Genomic DNA, 20,096 nt, shown 5'->3' with positions numbered 1-20,096 from the left:
CTCACATCGGGGGTGTGTGTGGCTGCGCGCGCGTGTGAGTGTGGTAGGGGGAGGGGGCCCTCCGAGCTGCTCCATCCGTCCGTTTTATTAGGGACACATTAATCTATAATCAAATACACCTCATAAAATTTTTATTGAAAGGCATAATATCATTACAGAGGTCTTCCACCTGTTTTAAACAACACGACAAGCTGTGAGAGAGCGTGTGTGTGGGTATGCGTAGGGAGGGGTGGGTTTGGGTCGGGAGAGAGGCACGGGGAGAAGAACTCCCCTCGGGCGCCAGGGGGGCCGCCTCCGAAGGCCGTCCTGTCTCGGGCCGCACCGGCTCTGCGCTCCCCCCCGCCCCCGGGCTACTCTGGGCTCTGCCAAGTGCTGGGTGCGCCCAGGACGCACGGCCGGTAGCTCCGAGCCCAGGAACTGGGGAGGCAGCACCAGCTCCGGACTGCAAGACCGAGTGCGGCCAGAAGTGGGGAACAAATAGTCCCCAGCGCCTCCTCCGGCCGCGATCGGGCGTGTGGTCCCAGGCGCCGCCGGGCTGGCCGAGTCAGGCCGGGCTGAACCCGGCGCACGGGTCGGGACCCGCGGGCTCTAATTGCCACGCTTATGTTGATGATTTTTTTTTTTTAAATCACAGCAGCCCCCAGTTTAGCGGACTGATTTACTCCCGGTATTGGTAAATATGATCACGTGGGCCGCGCGACCAATGGTGGAGGCTGCAGCCTGCGAACTAGTCGGCGGCTCGGGCGCCGGCGGGGAGCGGCGCGGCGGCGGGCAGTGTAACCTTGGGTGGGAGCGCACGGCGCCTCAAAATGTCCTCCAGTGGCACCCTCAGCAACTACTACGTGGACTCGCTCATAGGCCATGAGGGCGACGAAGTGTTCGCCGCGCGCTTCGGACCTCCAGGGCCTGGCGCGCAGGGCAGGCCCGCAGGTGTGGCCGACAGCCCGGCTGCCGCCGCCGCCGAGTTTGCCTCGTGTAGTTTCGCCCCCAAATCGGCCGTGTTCTCCGCCTCGTGGTCCGCGGTGCCCGCCCAGCCCCCAGCGGCGGCGGCGATGAGCAGCCTCTACCACCCATACGTGCCCCCGCCGCCCCTGGCTGCCGCCGCCTCCGAGCCCGGCCGCTACATGCGCTCCTGGATGGAGCCGCTGTCCGGCTTCCCGGGCGGTGCGGGCGGTGGCGGAGGCGACGGTGGCCCGGGCCCCGGGCCCAGCCCTGGACCCAGCGGTCCACCCAACGGGCGCCACTACGGGATTAAGCCTGAAAATGGAGCGGCACCGGCCGCCGCCACCGCCGCCACCACCACCTCCACCTCCTCCTCCACTTCCTCGTCTTCCTCCTCCAAACGGACTGAGTGCTCCGCGGCCCGGGAGTCCCAGGGGAGCGGCGGCCCCGAGTTCTCGTGCAACTCGTTCCTACGGGACAAGGCGGCAGCAGTGGCTGGGGGAACCGGGCCCGGGGCGGGGATCGGGTCTGGGTCCGGGGCAGGCGGCTCATCGGAGCCCTCGGCTTGCAGCGACCACCCGAGCCCGGGCTGCCCGCTGAAGGAGGAGGAGAAGCAGCATCCGCAGCCGCCGCAGCAGCAACTTGACCCAAGTAAGTGCAAAAGAAATTGCCCCCTGATTTATTGCTGAAACCTGTAAGGCTCGAATGTGCAAAACTGATAGTTTTACTAACCTATAAAAACGTCTAGACGCCTACCCTAGCTTAGGCGAGCAACACGCACCCATAAAAAAGCTTCCCATAACCACCTACCCTGGGCGCGCGGTTTGTACGGTAAACAGAGCGCGGGCATTAAGGCTTTTTATGATAATTCCCCCCAAGTTGTGAAAAGCAGCCATCCTTGGTGAAATTAATTTAACGACCTCTCTCCCCCACCCTGTCGTCTCTCCCTGCCTCCCCTCCGCCCCTCATTCCCCTTCTCCAAACACCCCTCTTCATAGACAACCCCGCAGCAAACTGGATCCACGCTCGCTCCACTCGGAAAAAGCGCTGTCCCTACACCAAATACCAGACGCTTGAGCTGGAGAAGGAATTCCTCTTCAACATGTACCTCACCCGGGACCGGCGCTATGAGGTGGCAAGGATTCTGAACCTCACAGAGAGACAGGTCAAAATCTGGTTCCAGAATCGTAGGATGAAAATGAAAAAGATGAGCAAGGAGAAATGCCCCAAAGGAGACTGACCCGGCGCGGCGCCGGTGGGACCGCTCGGCTTTGCAGTGGCAGAGGGTTTTTTGTGTGCGTGGGTGCTTGATTTCCAGAAGTTCTCCAGCGATTCGGACATTTCCCCCCCGGCCTTTTTTTTTTTTTTTTAGGTAGAAGTGACTGTGTGGTTGGTTTCTGTGAGGTATTTGGGGGACTGTATTTGCTCGCTTATGTGTTGGAGAAACCAAGTGGCTTTGGGGTGTTGCCCTATCCCGCTTCCCCGTTTCCTGTCCCTTTGGTTCCTTAGGAAATGCTATATTTTGTGAGTGCACGCCGGCTTGAGGAGCTCTCTCCTGTGTAAATGTCCCCTATGTTTCTGAAAAGTGCTGTAGTTTAGCCCCCAGCGCTGCTCAAGCAGGGGCCAAGCGCACCCCACTTCCGAGAGCGAAGGCAGAGCGACGACAATGAGGAAGCCGGCCTAGGCTGAGCCCCGGCCGTGTTGCCCACCGGTTACGGAAGCCCACTTTCCTCAGGGAGCCCGCGGGCCCTCCACTGAGACCTGGAATGAGGCCGAGAGAGGAGCCCAGGGCCTCCGGTGGGTCGGAGGTTTCTTCTCAGGGCACTGGAGGAGCCGCTCTCTCCCCGGGAGGGCTTGGCTCCCGTGGGCAGCCGCGGGTGTAGGCCCTCCCGGTTCCTGCCTGAGGACCAGTTGTAAATGTTACCACTTCCTACCAATAAATGCTGACCTGATCAAATGGAGCCCAGACGCTGGCCCTGAACATTGTGTGCTTGCTTTCTCCGGCTCTCTGCAAAATGTCACCCTCATGGGACTTCTCCCCCATCCCTGGGAAGGAGACGCTGCTAAAAATCCGGGGCCCTTCCACCTGAGAGGTTTCTCTGATGTGCCTCTGAGTCTCCCTCTGGGTGGGCAGGCCCAGCCTTGAGCACGGCCCCTGGGGGCACTTGGCCGTCCTCCCCCCCGCCCCCCCTGCCGCCCAGCCTGCTTCCAGTGCCTCTGCGAACTCTGTGCCCTGGCCCCAGTGTCAGCCTTGCAGCAGTGCCAGCGGCCCCACGAGCTCCAGAAGCCAGGCACCCTCTCGCTGGGGCTTTGACGTACCGTGCCCCACCTCTCCCTCTGCTCATGGAGTCGTACCCATCGACACCCCATCTCCAAACCAGGAAGAGGCCAGTTCTGCACTCTGGGGCAACTCTTCCAGGTTCGCGGGGCTGGCTGGCTGGCTCCGGGAGGGCTGAGCCGGGTAGACCGTGAGCTTCCTCTCCTCCCCACGGGAGCCCCAAAGTGACCTTAGCAGATCAAAATGGTCAAGGCTCTCCTCCGCAGCTATCCCCACCCCGCTGCCCCTCCCCCCACCCAGTTTCTGTGTGTTTAGCCCCCAGCTCGGCCTTCTGAGGGCCGCGTTCAGAGGCTAAAATGAAGGTCATTGTAAGTGAAGGATCGGGCCCAGCCCAGCCTTTGCAGGCCGGAGAGGCAGGCGCCGGGCGGCCTGGGCTCGGCGGAAGGCGGGGGCGATGGCAGAGTTTTGGGGGATCCGGCTGAAAGAGGGGACTTGAAGGAAAAGCAGAGGGGGGCTGGGAGGGAAACCCAAGGCCCAGATCCGGCAGAAGGTGCTGCGTACCCCCGCCCCTGCGGCCAACCCGATACCTTGGGCTCTTTGAAAACAGGAAGAGACAAGGTGTCATAAAGCCATCGAGCCGGCGAGACGTCTGGAGGTAATGAGTTTACGACAAGCCCGGCGCTTCTCTTTGAAACCATCTCATTTTGATGTTTGTGTTTGTGGGAGGAAAGGAAAAATGCAGACAAAACTGGGTCTTAAAATCTGGACAATAAAATGTAAACAGGACTCTGTTGGACTAAGAAGGCAGGGGCTTGGGACCCCCGGATGAGCACCTAGGGAATAAAAATGGAGGGCGGTAGGAAGGAAGAGATGATATATTTCTGATTTTTAAAATGGGCTGGGTATTAGAAGTAGCCGGTGGGTGGCTCTCAATAATATTTGACTATGGCCGCCTTCTAGCTTGTACTTTAAAAAAGAGAAAAATAGGCCTGTTATTTGGGGGTGGGAGAGTTAGTGATCTTGGGTCATTTACTTAGGCCGAGCGTCTCCCAGCCGCATGGTCGGCGGGAAAAGATGCAGTTACTTAAATGACCTTTCACAAAAATATCTGGCCCTCCACTGCAAACCTTGTAGCAGAAATATTGTTGGAAATTATATCTATTTGCTTATAGAAAAATTAATCGTTACAGCTGAATTAGAGGAAAGAATTTTTGAAGATGAGAAAAAAGATTAACCTCTCAGGAAACACCTAAACTGATTAAAGTCTTGGCTTAAAAAAAAATCAAGTGGAATGCTTAGTCAATTCACTTCACTATGTGACTTTTGATATAAATTTAATGTCTCATTTATTGTGCATAGAAGTTCCAGTGAACACCGCCCAACAGGGCCTTTTCAGACAGCCATTCAGAGATACAGCAAAAAGCTTCTAATTTGACTTCTATCCCCCCTCCATTGTCCAGTGAAATGGGCCTGAAGCATTAAAATTACAAAGTTAAAGTAGCAAATATTCACGATTTAATGCTAAGTGTAACGGCTTTAAAAGAAAAAAGTTAACAAATGTAACTTCTATAATTTCTTAGTTTTTGAAGTCCCTGGCTCCATTGGGGAAAAAAAACAGGCCTGTTGCAGTTGATATTCAGAAAGTTGTGATTAAAAAAAATCTAGCCCATCCTATAATTGTGGGCGATTACAGAATGGGGACTTACTGTGTCTGGCAAAAGAAGGGCTGGAAGCTTTTGAAAAAGACACTACTGGAAGCTCTTGGGAGCCCAAATATCTTTGGCATTCAGGAGCCCCTGTTTGCTGCACTTGACTCGTCGACAAAGGGATGAAGCATTATTAGTGTCAGTGATCCAAGCCCCAGTCAAACTAAAGAACAAGATTGCAAATGGTTTGAGTCCAATAAAGAGGTTAAGCTCCGTCGGCTAGAGGTGGCATTTGGCCACTAGAGAGCGCCGTTGCTCCACTTTGTGATAGTAAAGCTGGAGTTGCGGCGGAAGAAGGTTTTGATTAAAGATATAATCTTATTTTAAATTCCAAATCAGGATAAATTTAAGCAAAAAGAAGCAATGTGCACTGTTAAATTCTCCAGAAGGGTTTGTTACTTATAAAATTTTGGCTTAGGATTTCAGAAAATTTGGACTACGGCACAGCTGAAACTATAAAACGTTATGGTAAGTCAATGCATTGTATCAGAACAGAAATGTGTAAAAGCATACATCTTTATTTACGAAGTTAATCGCACTCTGTTCCCATTCAGATTATAAACAGAATGCTTGAAGGAAAAAACCCCCAAAAAACTAAGTGTTTTGTCCCAAGAGGAAATGTTGTGTTATAATGTTTTCTTAATTAGGCCAGAATGCGTAGAAATGAATTCTGTAGTGTTTCTTTTTCGCTCCCCCCCCTCCCGCCCCAGGAATCACAAAGTTCTAGAAGGTGCCTTGTATTATTGAGATCTAGGCTCGTTCTTCTTTTTCCCCCATTCCATTCCAAAACCCACTATCGAGGGTTTAAACACGCACACGCACACACGCCAAACAGTGAAATAAAAAGGCACAATTACAATCCAAGGCTTTATTGAAAATAATACTCTTTTAATTGGGTATTTGCAAGATTGGAGTACAAATCGTTAACTGTCAGAATCAGTTCGTTCGCCTTCGGATTTAAAGGAAATTTTACCTGGCGATAACTGGCAGAAAACAACAAGAAAAAACCCTTACCCGTCACCATGCTGACAACAAAAGCCTCCTTGCACTCCCTGCTAATTTAAAAGTTAAACAAAGCATGACTTTATCATTTGGAGATTCATTAGAAATCCGTTTATCTTAACCATTTTCAGCTATTCCCTGTAGAAACAATTGAGTCTTAAACGTTATCTTGTTATGCCTTTCCATCCCGACCTTATTTTCTCCATTTGCAAAATATGATATTCAGTCCACTCGGACTGACCTCAGGAGCTCACTCACAAAGCTGGGCCAACCCACAAGGAGAGAGGGGTAGTTGAAATCACTCGCCTGCTGCACCTTTGGGAGCCGTCTGGGGGTTTTAGACGTTCGCATTTGGCGTGAAAAGACGGGGAGGTGTGTTTTAGCTTTAGCTGGAGCTTCCTCGGTGGGCTCGGGAGTGTTTCTGAGGTCGGGTCCCAAGGCCGGTGGGCCTGGCGTCCTCAACAACAATGGATCATCCCAAGGAAAAGGGTCACCCAAAGAACCCACGAAAAAGGCAGAATAGGCAAAGGAAAACGCACTCAAATGTATAGACCTATTACATTTATTGGACATGAAAACGGGAGGAGGGAGTGGGAGATGTGGGGAAGAGAAAGCGAACGGTGGTGTAACGCCAAGCGGCTTCAAAGCGAGTTTCTAAAATCAGAATATTTTGCCGATTCACACGCGATTTCCCCACATGACACGGGACGGTCCTCTTCCTCCTCGCTCATAAGCTAGAACGAGTTTCTATTTTTTTTTCTTTTGGAAAAATCGGTAACTTTTAAAGCTGAGCCCGGCACCCGCTCTCGGCGGTAACTTCACCGGCTTGTTGGATGAACTAGAATCGTCAGAAGACGCGCGCCGCCTGCAGCTGCTTGGAACCGGCGCGATCCGAACGCCGGCCCGGAGACTCCTAGGGGGGACTCGCGGGCGTCGGTCCCCCGTGCTCCGCCCGGGGCCACCGCCTGCCCTGGTCCGCTCCGCGCAGGGGCTGAGACCCGGGAGTCGTGCGTCTTGCCCGAGGAAATACCACCCACCCCAGCGTGAGTCCTCCCTTCCCGCCTTGGAACATTTCTGTCCGCTTTTCTATTTACTCCCTCAGCAATGCTAATGTTTCCCCCCGCCCGCCCCGCCACATTCTTCAGCCTCCCCCCTGCGCCTGGTACTGACGTCTATCGAGGGTGAAATGATGGAAACTATATTCATGGGCATGATTTCCATTAAATATCAATTAACCTGGGAGCCTCAGCCAGGCGTGCAGTGCTTCAAGGGTAAATGTACATCTCATTTCCACAAGGCCCGCTCGGCTGGAAAAGAAGGGCTTAGATTCGCTTTGATAATGCAAGGTATTGGGGTCACCCTTGTGGCCTTTAATCAAATTACTTGGATAGGACCTAACGCAAATGTTCTGTCCGGATCTTCTACACGGCTTGCCCTCGTTCCCTGGGCTGCGCCCGCGTGTCCAAAGGCGCAAAAGCCACAGCCAGCCTCTGAGGGGCTGCTCCAGGGGCCCGGGGAGGGAGTCATTTGCTCCACAGCCTCCTGGGAGTGTCCTCCCTGCCTCCCTCCCCGCCAAGTGTAAGGCTCTGCTGCGCCCCCGCCCCGCCGGCCGTGGCCCGCATTCCCTCGGCCCCCGGGGGCACGGCGAGCCCTTGGCAGTGCGGCTTTATGGGCCCCCTTTAAGGCCGGCGGAGGCATCTCCCAGCCACTGTGAGCCGTCCACCGTGTGCAGCAGTGTCGCCTCCGCGCGGATCCCTCCGCGCGGTTATCTCGCGTCCATCTCGCTCCGTCTCTGCGCAGTGGCTTGGTGCGAAAATGCCTCGCCGGGGCGCACCGGGGTGGCAGCCTCGGCAGCGGCGGCGAGAGCGGTGGGAGGGGGCTGCGGGGGGGGGCGAGGTGAGAGGTGGCGGTGGGCAGAGGGTGTTTTTTTCCTTTTCCCTCCAGAGCGGGGGTTTGTAAACCGAAGCCAAAGAGTGTCCCCGTGGGCCGGGCGTACTTTTTTTTCTTGTCCGGTGCGCTCCTGCAGGGCCGCCTGGTGCTTGAGAGGAAACAGTGGAGGCAGCGGGGCAGGTCACCCGGGGCGTCGGCGATTTTACTGAGGCCGAGCCGGCGCGCGCCGGGAGAGGCCGGGCGGGCGGTGGAACGCGGGGGCTGGGTGAGGCCCCGCGACCCGCCAGGGAGGCGACGCGAGGTAGAGGCGGCGGGCGCGAGAGCGGAGCATGAGCGCCCGGTAGCCGAGTGCCCGCGGCTACCCGGCCTCAGAGGCGACGCGAGGGCGGGCGGGCGGCAGCAGCAACGTAGCCCGGCGGCCCCAGCGGCGCCAGCAGCCGCCCCAGAGGCCCCCGCGGCAGTGCGGTCGCGCTGAGGCGCGTTCCCTGTCTGCTCCGCGCCGCCCGCCCGCCCGGGGCCGCCCTTCCTCGGCCCCCGGCCGCCGCCGCCCCGATGAGCTCGTACTTCGTGAACCCGCTGTACTCCAAGTACAAGGCGGCCGGCGAGGCCATCAATCCCACTTACTACGACTGTCACTTCGCGCCAGAGGTCGGCGGCCGCCACGCCGCCGCCGCCGCCTTGCAGCTCTATGGCAACAGCGCCGCCGGCTTCCCGCACGCGCCCCCGCAGGCGCACGCGCACCCGCACCCGTCGCCGCCGCCTGCCGGGCCGGCTTGCGGTGGTGGGGGCGGCCCCGGTCCCGGCCAGGAGTACTTCCACCCCGGAGGGGGCAGCCCGGCCGCAGCCTACCAGGCCGCCCCCCCTCCGCCGCCGCCGCCTCCCCCCTGCGGCGGGATTGCCTGTCACCGGGAGCCCGCGAAGTTTTACGGATACGATAACTTACAGAGACAGCCGATTTTTACGACCCAGCAAGAGGCCGAGCTGGTACAATATCCTGACTGTAAATCGTCCAGTGGTAATATTGGCGAGGACCCAGACCACTTAAATCAGAGCTCGTCTCCTTCTCAAATGTTTCCCTGGATGAGACCACAAGGTTGGGATGCTTTTTTTTTTTTTTTTTTTTTTTTTTTTAAGCGGGGAGAGGGGGAGAAATCTGCTTTCATCTCACGTTGTAGCTTTAAAACTCCCTTTTCCTCTCCCTCTCCTTTTCCTTTTTGTGTAGCTTACAGTGACTCTTATAAAGTAAGATAAACTTTTTTTTAAAGTGGAAACCATTTAAAGATGATGGGGACAGAATGATTGTGAAGACGTTTTCTCTGCCCCTCTTGACTGCCCCTCTTGACTGCCCATCCTATATATATATCAGACCTAAGGAGAGTTGTGTATATTTCACCCCTTAGACCCGTTCCAGAAACCTTCAGCAACCTGCAGATGCACCATTACATTTTAAAAACATTTATTTTCCTTTTTTTTTCCTGTTTGTTTTAATCAGCAGCTCCTGGTAGACGAAGAGGAAGACAAACCTACAGTCGATTCCAAACCCTTGAGCTGGAAAAGGAATTCCTTTTTAACCCTTATCTGACCAGGAAGAGAAGAATCGAGGTTTCCCACGCCTTGGCCCTCACCGAGAGACAGGTAAAAATCTGGTTCCAGAACAGGAGAATGAAATGGAAAAAGGAGAACAACAAGGACAAATTCCCGGTTTCCCGACAGGAGGTGAAGGATGGGGAAACCAAAAAGGAAGCCCAAGAGCTGGAGGAAGACCGAGCCGAAGGCCCGACAAATTAACTTCCACCTTTAAAATTTTACCGCAGATTATTGAAACTAATGATCAGCATATTCTGGTGAACACCACCTATTTTCTTTGTTGGAAAGGACTTTACCTGTATTTCAAGCTACCTTCATGTCACTGCTCTTGAGGTTTCTGCGCTTTGAGAGGGATTTGGGTGTTTTTTTAAAAAAGTTTCTAGTGTCGTACAGAAACAGCCCTTGAGCTGTCCTATGTAAGAGTAATTTGATACTGACCTTGTAGCTATATTTTTATAATGGTAGTTTTTAATGGCTGAGCTGGTGATTTTGCCTCAACAACGTAAACTTCCTAATGTTTAGCACTAAATAATTGAATATAAAATGCTTTATTAATCAAACAAGTGCACTTGAACATTTTAAATCTTTCCTTTATGGTGAGTAAATTAAAAGAAGTCTATTAATTTTTTTAAAAAAATTATGCCTGCAGAATATTTACTTTATATTATTTGATTAAAATGTATTATTTATATTTTTTCTTTCTACTTTTATAATGAATGGTTCGGGTGCCTTTTGTTTACTCCTAAAAGGTTTCTTTGAGTATTTTGTAAATGTAATATCTCTGGGAAAAAGTCTGGGCCAAATATTCAAAAAGCACATGTTAGCTGAAGAGTGTAGTGTGTAGTCCTGGCTCTGCAGCTGCCTTAAACTTGGGGAAAATGTTGGGCCAGTGACAGAAGTTTCAGGACAATGTCAAAGTTGACATTTAATCATTTTTCTAGAGTTTATACAAATTATGGCAATTTAATCATCTAGAGTGAATGAATACTTGAAAAGCCAATTATAACATTTTCACTCATATACTTTTTACTTTGGCAAGTCGCCTTGTGGAACGCCTCTCGTTTCTGAACTTGCTTTCGTTTTGAACTGTGCTTGGTATTGCCTGAAATTGCTAGGTCTCTGTGCTGTGGCCACCGCTGTGATTCTGTTTTTTTGAGGAGGTGCCATATTTATTTGTATTCCCTTCGCTCTGTTTGCACGCCCATTGTGAGCCAACTTGCTGTGCACGTCTCAGATGTCGGTTGGTACGTCCTCTGCTGTTCTCCAGGTTGGCCTCACCTATTTGAAACAATCCTTGAGAGCAAACGCAGAAAAATCCGAGTGTAAACAACCGCTGCAGAACATAGCTAGCTCCTCAATAAAAGAAATGAATCTTTTTCTAGAGCTAGTGTCTTTGAGCGCCGTCAATAACCCTTTTCCTGAGTCAGGAACAATTGCCTGGGCTCACGTGAAGGCAACATCCTGCTAAAGCGTCTATTTGATTTTTTAAAACGGGGGGGGGTATGTGCACCCTTGCTGTAAAAATAAATAAATCAGTGCAAGGAGGGGGGCCTCTCTTTCATTCTAGAGAGGGCTGGCTAGGCTATCCCAGCTTCATTTTGCTCTAAATAACCTTGATAAGATACTTGGAAAGCTTTGAACTTCACAAAGGACTGGAGTCATAGGTCCAGTGGGGAACAACCCAGAGTCCAGGTTACACCACGGCTTATTCCACTGAGCTGGCGCTGATGCTGGGGTTTGGGATCTGTTATTAACAAGATACCCATTTTCTATTTGAGGCTGCTCCTACAGCTGCCATTTTATGAGGGAAGAGGAGGGGGAAGAGCGGCGGGAGGGAAGAGGAGAAATTCAAGTAAACTAACATTCCTCCCCCCAAGAGGGAAAGCACCTTCATCAGGTAGGCATTGAAGAATTCTCTTCTTTTTCTAGATGCCTGTATATTTTTAAAGGGGTACATTTTAATTTCCAGAGTGGCTTTTATTGCACAGGTAAGAAACTGGAATCCTATAGTTTTAGGCCTGTATCACCCCCTCAGGCGTTGGTGAGCTGTTTGCCTGCTGTTTCAAGGACCACGGAGATGTTGGCACTGGTTCGGCAAGAGGCGAAGCACCACCTGGCTTTCTATCCAGGGAAGAGGCCGTGGCTGTGGCATTCGCTGACCTGAGCCAGGAAAGACAATTTTAAATCAAGGGTGGTGCAGGAGAGGAGACAGCTGCAAACGTGCATGCTGCATTTGGAAACATTTTGCTCTGTGTGTTGCCTGAGACTCTGCTGTTGACTGGGTAGAGCAACTATACCAAGTGCCTGAAAGCATGGCTAGGGAACAGCCTGGCTGGGGAGAGGGTGGGAGTAAGCTGGCTAGAGACTGGTGCTGGCTGAGCTCCAGCTGCCCTCCATTTCAGAGACTCCTCTATTAGCAAAATTCGCTCTCTCCTACACAACAATGCTCCCCCAAAATCATTTTTAGAGCCATTGATATGGGCAAGACTTTCTGTATGGTGTGGGACCTGGTGCATGGATATATGTGGAAATCAGTGAAGGAAGGGAGGTAAAAATGTTCTTATTTCCTCTCCATTTTGTGCTACTCTGAAAGTGTTGTACCTTCTGGCCCCATCGGCCCCCTAACCCATGGTAAACTCGTAGCTCATGTACAGAAAAAGGCTGTTGTAATAATTAGTACATTTGAGAGTATTTGTACATTTACAAATTTGGTATTTTTGGTATATATTTGGTGTATTTGTACATATATGTAGATTAGTCATGTGTAGAAAGTGTTGGTAATGAATGTAGGTATATATGCTTCCTTTTGTAGCTACGAAAAGCATAGATTTGTCTCCAAATAAAGAGCTTGTGGAATTACAGATCACACACACTCACCACCTTCTTTCTTACAGTGGCTAGAAACCCCCATCACAGTGTTTCATGCAGACAACTCGCAACGATGAGTGCAGGAGATGCCCTTCTAATTGGCTCAAATCTGAAAACATCCGAGGGTTTGCGGCAATAAGCAAACCAACATTTTTGCTGCAGCAATTTGCATAAACCTTCAGAGAACCCTTTGCAAACAGCCGACACTCTGGTGCTCTGGACTGCTTAGAGAGTCTGCTTAGAGAGGTTTGTAAACCGTTTACCGAAAAATCGGACCCTCCAATGTTAACACTGGATGAGAAAACCAAGAGTCCAAAGTGATTTAGGTTCTCTGTTTGCGTGGACCGGAAACACACAAAAGAGGGTGTGGGTCTCAATGGTTCCTAGAGAAAAGTCAGTTCAGGGACTCCCATTTTGTGAGATTCCACAGAGCCCAGCACATGGCTTACAGGCTGCACATGGGGGAGAAGTGCAAAATATGGCTGCTTTTTCAAAAATGCAGTCTTTTCCCAGCCCTCCTTCCCCCAGCTGAAAAGGAGGGTCATAAAGCTCTGCCTTTATTTGGGTAGAGGAAAATTGACAATTGAAGTAATTTCTCAGAATATTTCAGAATTGAACAAGCTCTGTTCAGTTCTCCATGTACAGACCAGTGTAAAGTGCTCTAGCTTGGGAGGGTCCAACAACGTGCTTGATTTTCCTGTATAATTAAAAATATTGTTTAATTATTCTTCAGTGCAGAAGGTGTTGCTATTTCACGACCAAACCTCTGTCCTCTGCTTCCCCAGTGTTTGCTGAATCCTCGAGCATCTGGTGGTGAACAGGGGAAGAGAGAAAACATTTTAATGGACCCTGGCTGCAGCTATGGTTACCTCCAGAAAAGTTGGAGCCCACTGACTTTTTCTAGAAAGAATATGACTTTTGCTGACACGTGACAACAGAAGTACTTTAATCAAAAACATCCAAGGTTATCGGAGCTTTTTCAAGGGATACAAATGGCCTGCTCCAGAGGGTGCTGCATACTTCCTGCTTAAGTCCATGTCCACTTAGGTACTACTGGGTGTGAGAATGTTAATAGAGAACTTTCAAATAGACATCCAACGCAAATGTTTATAAACGTATTACTAGAAATCCAAAGACAGTGTCCTTGAAAGGATGGGGGGTGAGAGGTTACCTCTTAACAGGCAGGTTCTAAAGCCTGATGGCCATGCCCATGCATTAATGATGAGGGGAGCCAGCCAAGGACATTTACTTTCAGCTGGGGTTCACTGGGGCAGCTTCCATGAGAAGTGCAAAGGGAATGTGACTCCTGCCTTTGAAGAAGAAGGACTATTTTTTTTTCAAGCCTGAAACTGGGGAGTTGCTTTTTCCCTAAACAAATGGAGCCCCTCTCCTCTTCAATGTTGCATTGACCAGGCTTGTCAGTGGACAAACATTTGGGGGGCAAGGGAAGAGGGGCTACAGTTAATTCCATATAAATGAGAATTGCACTTAGGGGAGGGAGACTTAAACAAGGGGTTTCAGAGGGAATCCAAAAAGATTGCCTCTCCTCTAACCCAGGACTGTTCAGGAGGATGTTTATGCCGAGGAAAAGGATAGACATTGGGAGTTCAAACTATTATTTTGGATAAGTTGACAAGTACATAAAACCATTTCCAGCCTTTGAGCTGGTTGGCAATTCTCCTACCGCAGAAACTGGAAGAAATGGGAGGGACCCCAACTTATGTAGGAGAGGGTTGGTGGGGGGAGAGCACATTTTCTTGGCCTGCAGAGCCCAGGTTTTCTGCGCAAGGTCAGACGGGCTGGCTTGCCTGGAGACGAGAGGGACAAAAACCGAAAGTGCTTGTCTGCTCTTTCAGAGCGGCCTTTTGGTGAGGTAAGGGGAGGGGAAGCCAAGTGAGGGGAGAGTTGGAGGGGTGACCGCCAGGATCACCTCCCCAAGCGAGCGCGGGGGGCAGTACACCGCACTCATTCTCCCTGTAACACAGCGCCCAATGAGCAGAGGTTTCAAGCCAAACCACCAAAAGAAAAAATAAAAGGAAAAGAATTCCTAGAAAAAGGAACCGTGAAGGCAAGAAAGGCAGAGAGAGCAGTAGAGAGGGACGTAGAGGAAGAAAGAGGAGAGGAGGGAGGGAGGGAGGGAGGAAGAGGAGGAGGAGGAGCGGGAGGAAGGAGAGGAGAAAAACAGAGAAGAGGGAAGAGGAGAGAGAAAGAGGAAAAAACATGGCGCTTGCGAGCTGTATGTGCAAAATCCGCAAGGAATTGCAGTAAATTCCTTTTTGTTTGAAGAAAATTTACAACTTGGTAATAGACCTTTTTATGACCTATTTGCGGTCGTCATTGGCTGCGGCTGGTCATGTGCAGGCTCCGCTCGCCTTCACGGCCTTTTTCCTGATTTCCCAGGCGAATTTCCCCCCGCATTCTGCCTTCCTAGAGCCTCACCCCCTCTTTTTCTAACCTTTGTCTCCGCAGAGGTGGGCTCCAGTCTCCGGCTGCGGGATTGCGGGGTCCGCGGCGGTCTCGGCTCCCGCCCGGCGCCCAACTTGGCCCCGCCGCCCCTTCGCCCCGGCCGCGCCGCTGCCGCCCCCGGAGCCGATGGGGAGCCCGGCGGGCGGGAGAGCCCGGAAGGAATCCGGGGCGCCGAGGCCCCGGCCGGCGCCGACACCGCCCGCCGGGAGCAGCCGGCCTGCTCTGGGTGACCGAGCCGCGTGGTTCCGACGCGTCTCCTTCTCTAACATGAGCGGGTCCCTGCCGCGCAGAGCGCGCGTAGCCCGGCAGCGCCTAGTGGATTACAGCAGCCGCCCCGGCCGACCGCCGCCTCCAGCTCGGCACCTCCGGTAAGAGCCGTCCCCTCCCCGCGCCCACAGCGCTGCCACCGAGAAGCTCGAGGCGCCCACCCGTTTGGGCAGTTCGGAGATCCCTGCCCGACCCCCTCCCCTTCCCCGGGACCTGGGAGTGGCTGCCTACGCCCCCTGCCCCAGATCACTCCGTCTCTGAGCGGGCGTCCCCTGGGGCCCCGGGTGGGGTCCGGCTGAGCTCAGAAGTCGAAGGGAAGCCTTATTTCCTCTGGAGATTATGGGAGGTGGATAGCGGCATAGATGGAGAGCCCCTCGATCCCCACCCTGTGAAGAGTGTGCAGATGGTTCCTGGATGTGTCAGCTTTGCTGGGGGTCACTAAAGGCACTCTGTAGTATAGAGCGGTGTTTTGCGGTTTGTCTGTGGTCAGAGGTACCTGGGAGGCTAACAGGTGTGTTTTGAGGGTTGCAGCTTGTGGGTGGGGTGGATTCTGTGTATCAGGACGTGCTTGGTTTGATAATCTAGGCTTTGATGAGTGATGCTAATTTCTAGGGTTTATGGTTTATTGGGCCTTGTATATGAGATGGAATTTTAAATATTAACTGCTTCTCTAGGTCTTAGATAATTTTTGTAACAATTCAAGAAAGGTTCCTCACACATCTCATAATCTGTCAGGTGAATTTGGATTATTCTATGCCACAAAATGGATGCATGTTTTCAGAGGTGGTAGTATCAGAAAATCTGGTGCAGGTCTTGGGGAAAAACCAAGAGACATTTCAGAAATTCGAAGCATGTCTAAGTTCAGACATCGCGTGTGTTTCTTATTTGCCGGATTGGGGAAAAGAGTAGATATTTTGCTCTCTAAATGTACTGTCGTGGTGTGTGTGTGTGTGTGTTGCCTACGAATGAATATTATAGAGCAACATTTCCAACTCTACTTCAAAATTACTGGACCAAAATATGAGTCGAAAGAAAATTATTTGCAGAAAAAAATGCTATTTTCTCCCACGGATTTTGAACGGCAATTGAGGATGCAGTTCTCAAATCCTATTGCCTATTCTCTCGTGGACACGTTGTGAAATATTAAAACCTTTGGGACAATCTGCCGCATTGCGCATGAGGTTGACCTGCGCGCAGCGGAGTATCGTTTTTTCAAGCACCCAGAGGAAAACCCTAACATTTTAATGTTCTCCCAAATATTCCAGTGTAACCGTGTTGGCCGTAAAAGCATTTCTGAACAATAAATGACATCTTTGTAGAAAGGTATTTTTAGTAATTAACGATGGAATCATGCGAGTTTCAAAATGGAGGGCCACGATTAGCGGCCAGTTGACGTCTAGCAGAATTGTCGTGGATCCCTATGATCACTAACAAATTAGAAACTCAGAGTGATTTTTAAATCTGGAACGTCTGTATTTTGTGAATATTTCTCTATTACGGTACTGCTGAGATCTTCTTTCATATTGGTTTAGAGCATTACCTACTGAAAAGCAGGGCCCTGGTCAGGGGCTCACAAGGCCCTCCCCTGGCAACTCCAGAGCCTAAGGAGCCCCTAGGTTGCCTGAAAGCTCAGTGGGGGTGGGGATGAGTTGTGGCCTTGATGGCCAAGCCCTTGTGTTCAGAGCTTCAGTCGCCTTTCCCTGGGTTCGGTGGCTGAACGCGCCCAAGTGACTGAGAACCTGGGCGGGCTGCAGGTCCGATTACGCAGCAGAGGGTGACGTCATGGGCAGATATGGAGGACTAGGGGGCTCTTTGTAAGTCCCATAGTAGCATTAAGAGTTTAAATGGTCAATTGCATTAAGAGCTTAAATGGTCAATTGCATCTAAGGGAATAAATAATCTGCAAATCACATTTGAACGCAGGCCATTTAGTCCAAGAGGAGACTAGTTAACGCTTTTGCCACTGCCAGAAATGCCCCCACTGTCCCGGTTAACCCAATTTTTAAAAAATTAAACGAAATTAAAAAAGAACACTTGGACCCTAGGACCTCACAAGTGGGGGAGTGTAACTCTCAGCGTCCTTGGGCCGAACCTCTATCCCTTTGTACATCAGGGAGCCGGTGGCACGTCCGGGCCTCAGTGTCTAAGGTCAGGCAGTGAGCTGGGCTTGTGCTCTCCGGGAGGACCAGAAAAAAGCTCGTTGTTATAAATGTGGTCAAGCACCAGGGCTGAAAACCAAACGTATTTTCCTGTCAGATGCTCCTCCAAATAAATATATTTCACCAGAATTCTGTTTTCCGAGCTCGAGAAGCAGGGGAAGGAACAAAGACAGTATTTCACTCTGGACTGGCAGGCAGCTGTTAGAGGTATTTACGGCCTTGCCGCAGTGCGGCCGCCGGGCAGGGCACGCGGGGGCACCGGAAGCTCGGGAGAAGCCACCAAGAACTCGGAATTCCGATTTAAGTCCAATTTAGGGCCACTTTTCCGGAATTGGTGTGAATAGATACCCTCTTTCTAGGAACTGGTCCCTTAGACTTCATAGTTGTGCAGACTGAGGGAAAAGTTGTGCTCTCTGAACGTAAGGTGGTTCTCCCCCACCCCGCCTTGATTAACGACTTGGGAGAAGGCGTGCATTAGATGTGAAACTGCTGATCCAAACGAAAACCTTGAGAGGGTTCACCGGCAACATGGCGATTTTGTTGGTTTGGCGCAACAGGGCTTGCAGATCACGTTTGAGGCTTTTAACACAGGTTTTCCTGAAAAAGTATGTTTCCTGCCTCTCTAAGATGGGGCGTCCAAGCGCTTCTGGAGGTAGGCGCAGAAGCAGTGCGCGGTGCCTCACACCGCCCAGCACTGCGCACAGCTACCGCACAGCTCAGTGCCCCGAAGAGCCTGCCTTGCCCGCTTGCCCAGCGTCCGGCGCATGTGCAATGAAATAGCCCAGCCTGGGGATCCAACCAGCAAAGCACGGAAGGGGGGAGGGGGCGAGTGGACTCAGAGCAGGAAGATATAACCCGATCTCTCCAACTCCTCCCTCAGGATTCGCCACTCATCTTTCCTTTATTCCAGCCTTCATTCTAAATATAGTCAAACATCTTGCCCTTGACTACGTTATTTTCAATCATCTTGACTCACCACCCCACCCCAATTTAAATCTGTACTTTAGAAACAGTCTGCAAATGCGAGCTAGTGGCAAAAAGGAAACCAAATCTTCTTTCAAGGTGTTAAAATAAGCACTCACACATACATTTCTAACACCTTAAAAGAAGATATATATGTGTGTGTGTGTGTGTGTGTGTGTGTGTGTATCTGATCCTTGGGGAAGTGTATAGATTTTCTTCAGCCTGGTGCTTCTGCTTTGGGAAAAGGCCTTTCCTCTTGGCGCCTGTTCAAACCGCCAAACTTCAGGCCAATCCTTCAGCCGGACCATTCCCAGATCTTGTTACGCCAGCGCAGCACGTTCGAGGGCTCTGTGGGGACCACTGGCTCAGCAGAGAGCGGTCAAACAATAAATAAATAAACGGACAAACTGGAGGGCTTTTCCGCCTGGGCTCGCCTAATTAATGGAGGATGCACGCTCCTGGGCCGCGAGCTTGTTGTCAGTGCTGCGGGGGGAGGCGGCCTCAGAGCCCTCTCAACTCCTGACCGCCCCAGGGGACAGGAGGACCAGCTCGCAGCCTCTGGCGCGGGAAGACCTCCGCCCGCGCGAAGAAGCCGGGGCCTCGGGTTTCCGGGGCTGGCGCAGTCCCCCTGCTCTGCTGTCTGGCACCTTGTCCAGGAGGAGGCGCTGTAGGACAAGCGTCCTGTGGGTTACGGAGGCGCGGGAGATGTCCCGGGCGCCAGCGGCTGGGGGGAGGGGAGGACACGTGACCCCCGCCCCTCCGCCCCCGCCTCCGCCTCCGCCAAGTGTTTTCCGCCTGCGCGGAGAGTTGGCGGTGCTGCGCCTACACCCAGGGGCGGCTTCCCGAGCAGAGGCAGCCCAGAGTCCCCAGAGTCAGAAGGCAGGTTCGGGGGTGGCGGGCCACCTCAGTTCCTCTGCCTTCCTGGAGGGGGCGCGATTTTCGCGCGCTGGGCTCCTAAGAGCAGGAAGAGTTAGGGTCCGGTGGTGGGGCAAGCTGCGCCCAATCCCAACCAGCCCCCTCATTTGGGCTGCTGTTCTTGCCACTTTCCTTTCCCGTAATTCCTGGTACCTAGACCGGTAGACTTGAAAAGCCGAGCGTTCAGCCCCTCCTCCCTCAAGCTGACAGGCCTCGCCCCTGGCTCACCTAGAACAAGGCCTGTGTCCTGGGACTTCCTCGGGCCTCCCTCGAGGCTCTGAGATCCCGGGTGAATCCCACTGATTGTGCGGCTTGAGAACAACGCAGATGCTCCTCTCTCCCCTTTTCCACACCACCCATACACTCTTGTTTCCCCATTGCGCCCATTTCAGGCCTTTGGTGGGCTCCATGGGGTATTGCATCAGCTGTGACACCCAACTTCAACGACTGGCTCGGATCCAACCCCACTGTTCCTCGTTGCCTCCTGGCAGCACAGTCTTTTGTCTCCCTCTTTTCCCTACTTTAGGGCAGTGATTCTTAATGAAGGCCTGCGTTCAAACCTCTTGTTTATAATGCAGGTTCCTGTGTTTCTTGCCATACTTACTGAATCAGAATGTCCAGAACCTGCAGTTTGTAAACACTTTCCACCATGGCAGTTAGGATGTATGCTTATGTTTGCGTACTGGTCAAGGGTCTCTCCTGCTTCTATGGTTCTTTGGTCTCCAGAGGCCAAGTTCTCTCTACCATTCAGCAACAGCCATTCCCCTAGGTTTGGGGGCTCCCTCCTTAATTAGGTTTTCTAATGTCACTACCCCATAAGCTGACTAGTTGCTCCCATATAGGGAAGGACACATTGATCCCTTGCTAACTTGGAGATGTTTTCAAAGAGGCGAGTAGGTTCTGGGTACAGACCTGCCTTCTTTTAAATCTTTATCACTTACCTGCTGTGTGACTTTAGGCAAGTAGGGCAAATTCTCTGGGCTTGTTTCCTCATTTAGAAAGTAGGGATAATAAGAGTACCTTCAAATGTTGTTATGAGGATTTTTACTTACG

General features: G+C 51.9%; 3 protein-coding genes across 4 annotated transcripts in view; all 3 read left to right on the top strand.

Moving 5' to 3' along the window:
- Window positions 1–220: 220 nt before the first annotated feature.
- On the top strand, window positions 221–2,899 carry HOXD9 (homeobox D9). The gene is given in 3 exon segments (XM_081242143.1): window positions 221–781; window positions 783–1,593; window positions 1,941–2,899. Coding segments are annotated over 3 exon segments (1,155 nt in total). The 5' UTR covers window positions 221–679; the 3' UTR covers window positions 2,183–2,899.
- Window positions 2,900–7,134: 4,235 nt separating this feature from the next.
- On the top strand, window positions 7,135–10,780 carry HOXD8 (homeobox D8). Of its 2 annotated transcripts, none has more exons than XM_081241976.1 (2): window positions 7,135–8,911; window positions 9,314–10,780. In XM_081241976.1, the coding sequence occupies exons 1-2, from the start codon at window positions 8,371–8,373 to the stop codon at window positions 9,604–9,606; spliced, it is 834 nt and encodes a 277-aa protein (XP_081098102.1). In that variant the 5' UTR covers window positions 7,135–8,370; the 3' UTR covers window positions 9,607–10,780. The 2 variants fall into 2 exon arrangements, with proteins under 2 accessions (XP_081098102.1, XP_081098101.1); XM_081241975.1 differs by having other exon boundaries at window positions 7,138–8,911; window positions 9,311–10,780.
- Window positions 10,781–15,036: 4,256 nt separating this feature from the next.
- HOXD3 (homeobox D3) overlaps window positions 15,037–20,096 on the top strand; it is a 36,074-nt gene continuing 31,014 nt past the window's right edge. Inside the window, exon 1 of the mRNA XM_081242533.1 lies at window positions 15,037–15,107. The gene's annotated coding sequence lies outside the window, so the exon portion shown is untranslated. The remainder of the gene's footprint in view (window positions 15,108–20,096) is intronic.

Source organism: Mesoplodon bidens (assembly GCF_964165515.1).
Source record: "Mesoplodon bidens genome assembly, chromosome: 8".
NCBI classification, from domain to species: Eukaryota; Metazoa; Chordata; class Mammalia; order Artiodactyla; family Ziphiidae; genus Mesoplodon; species Mesoplodon bidens.
This window is presented reverse-complemented; position numbering and strand designations above follow the sequence as displayed.

Coding starts and splice junctions, on each gene's coding strand:
- HOXD8 (XM_081241975.1), top strand. CDS start 8,371: ATGAGCTCGTACTTCGTGAACCCGCTGTACTCCAAGTACAAGGCGGCC. Junction 8,912..9,310: donor TCCCTGGATGAGACCACAAG/GTTGGGATGCTT, acceptor TGTTTTAATCAG/CAGCTCCTGGTAGACGAAGA.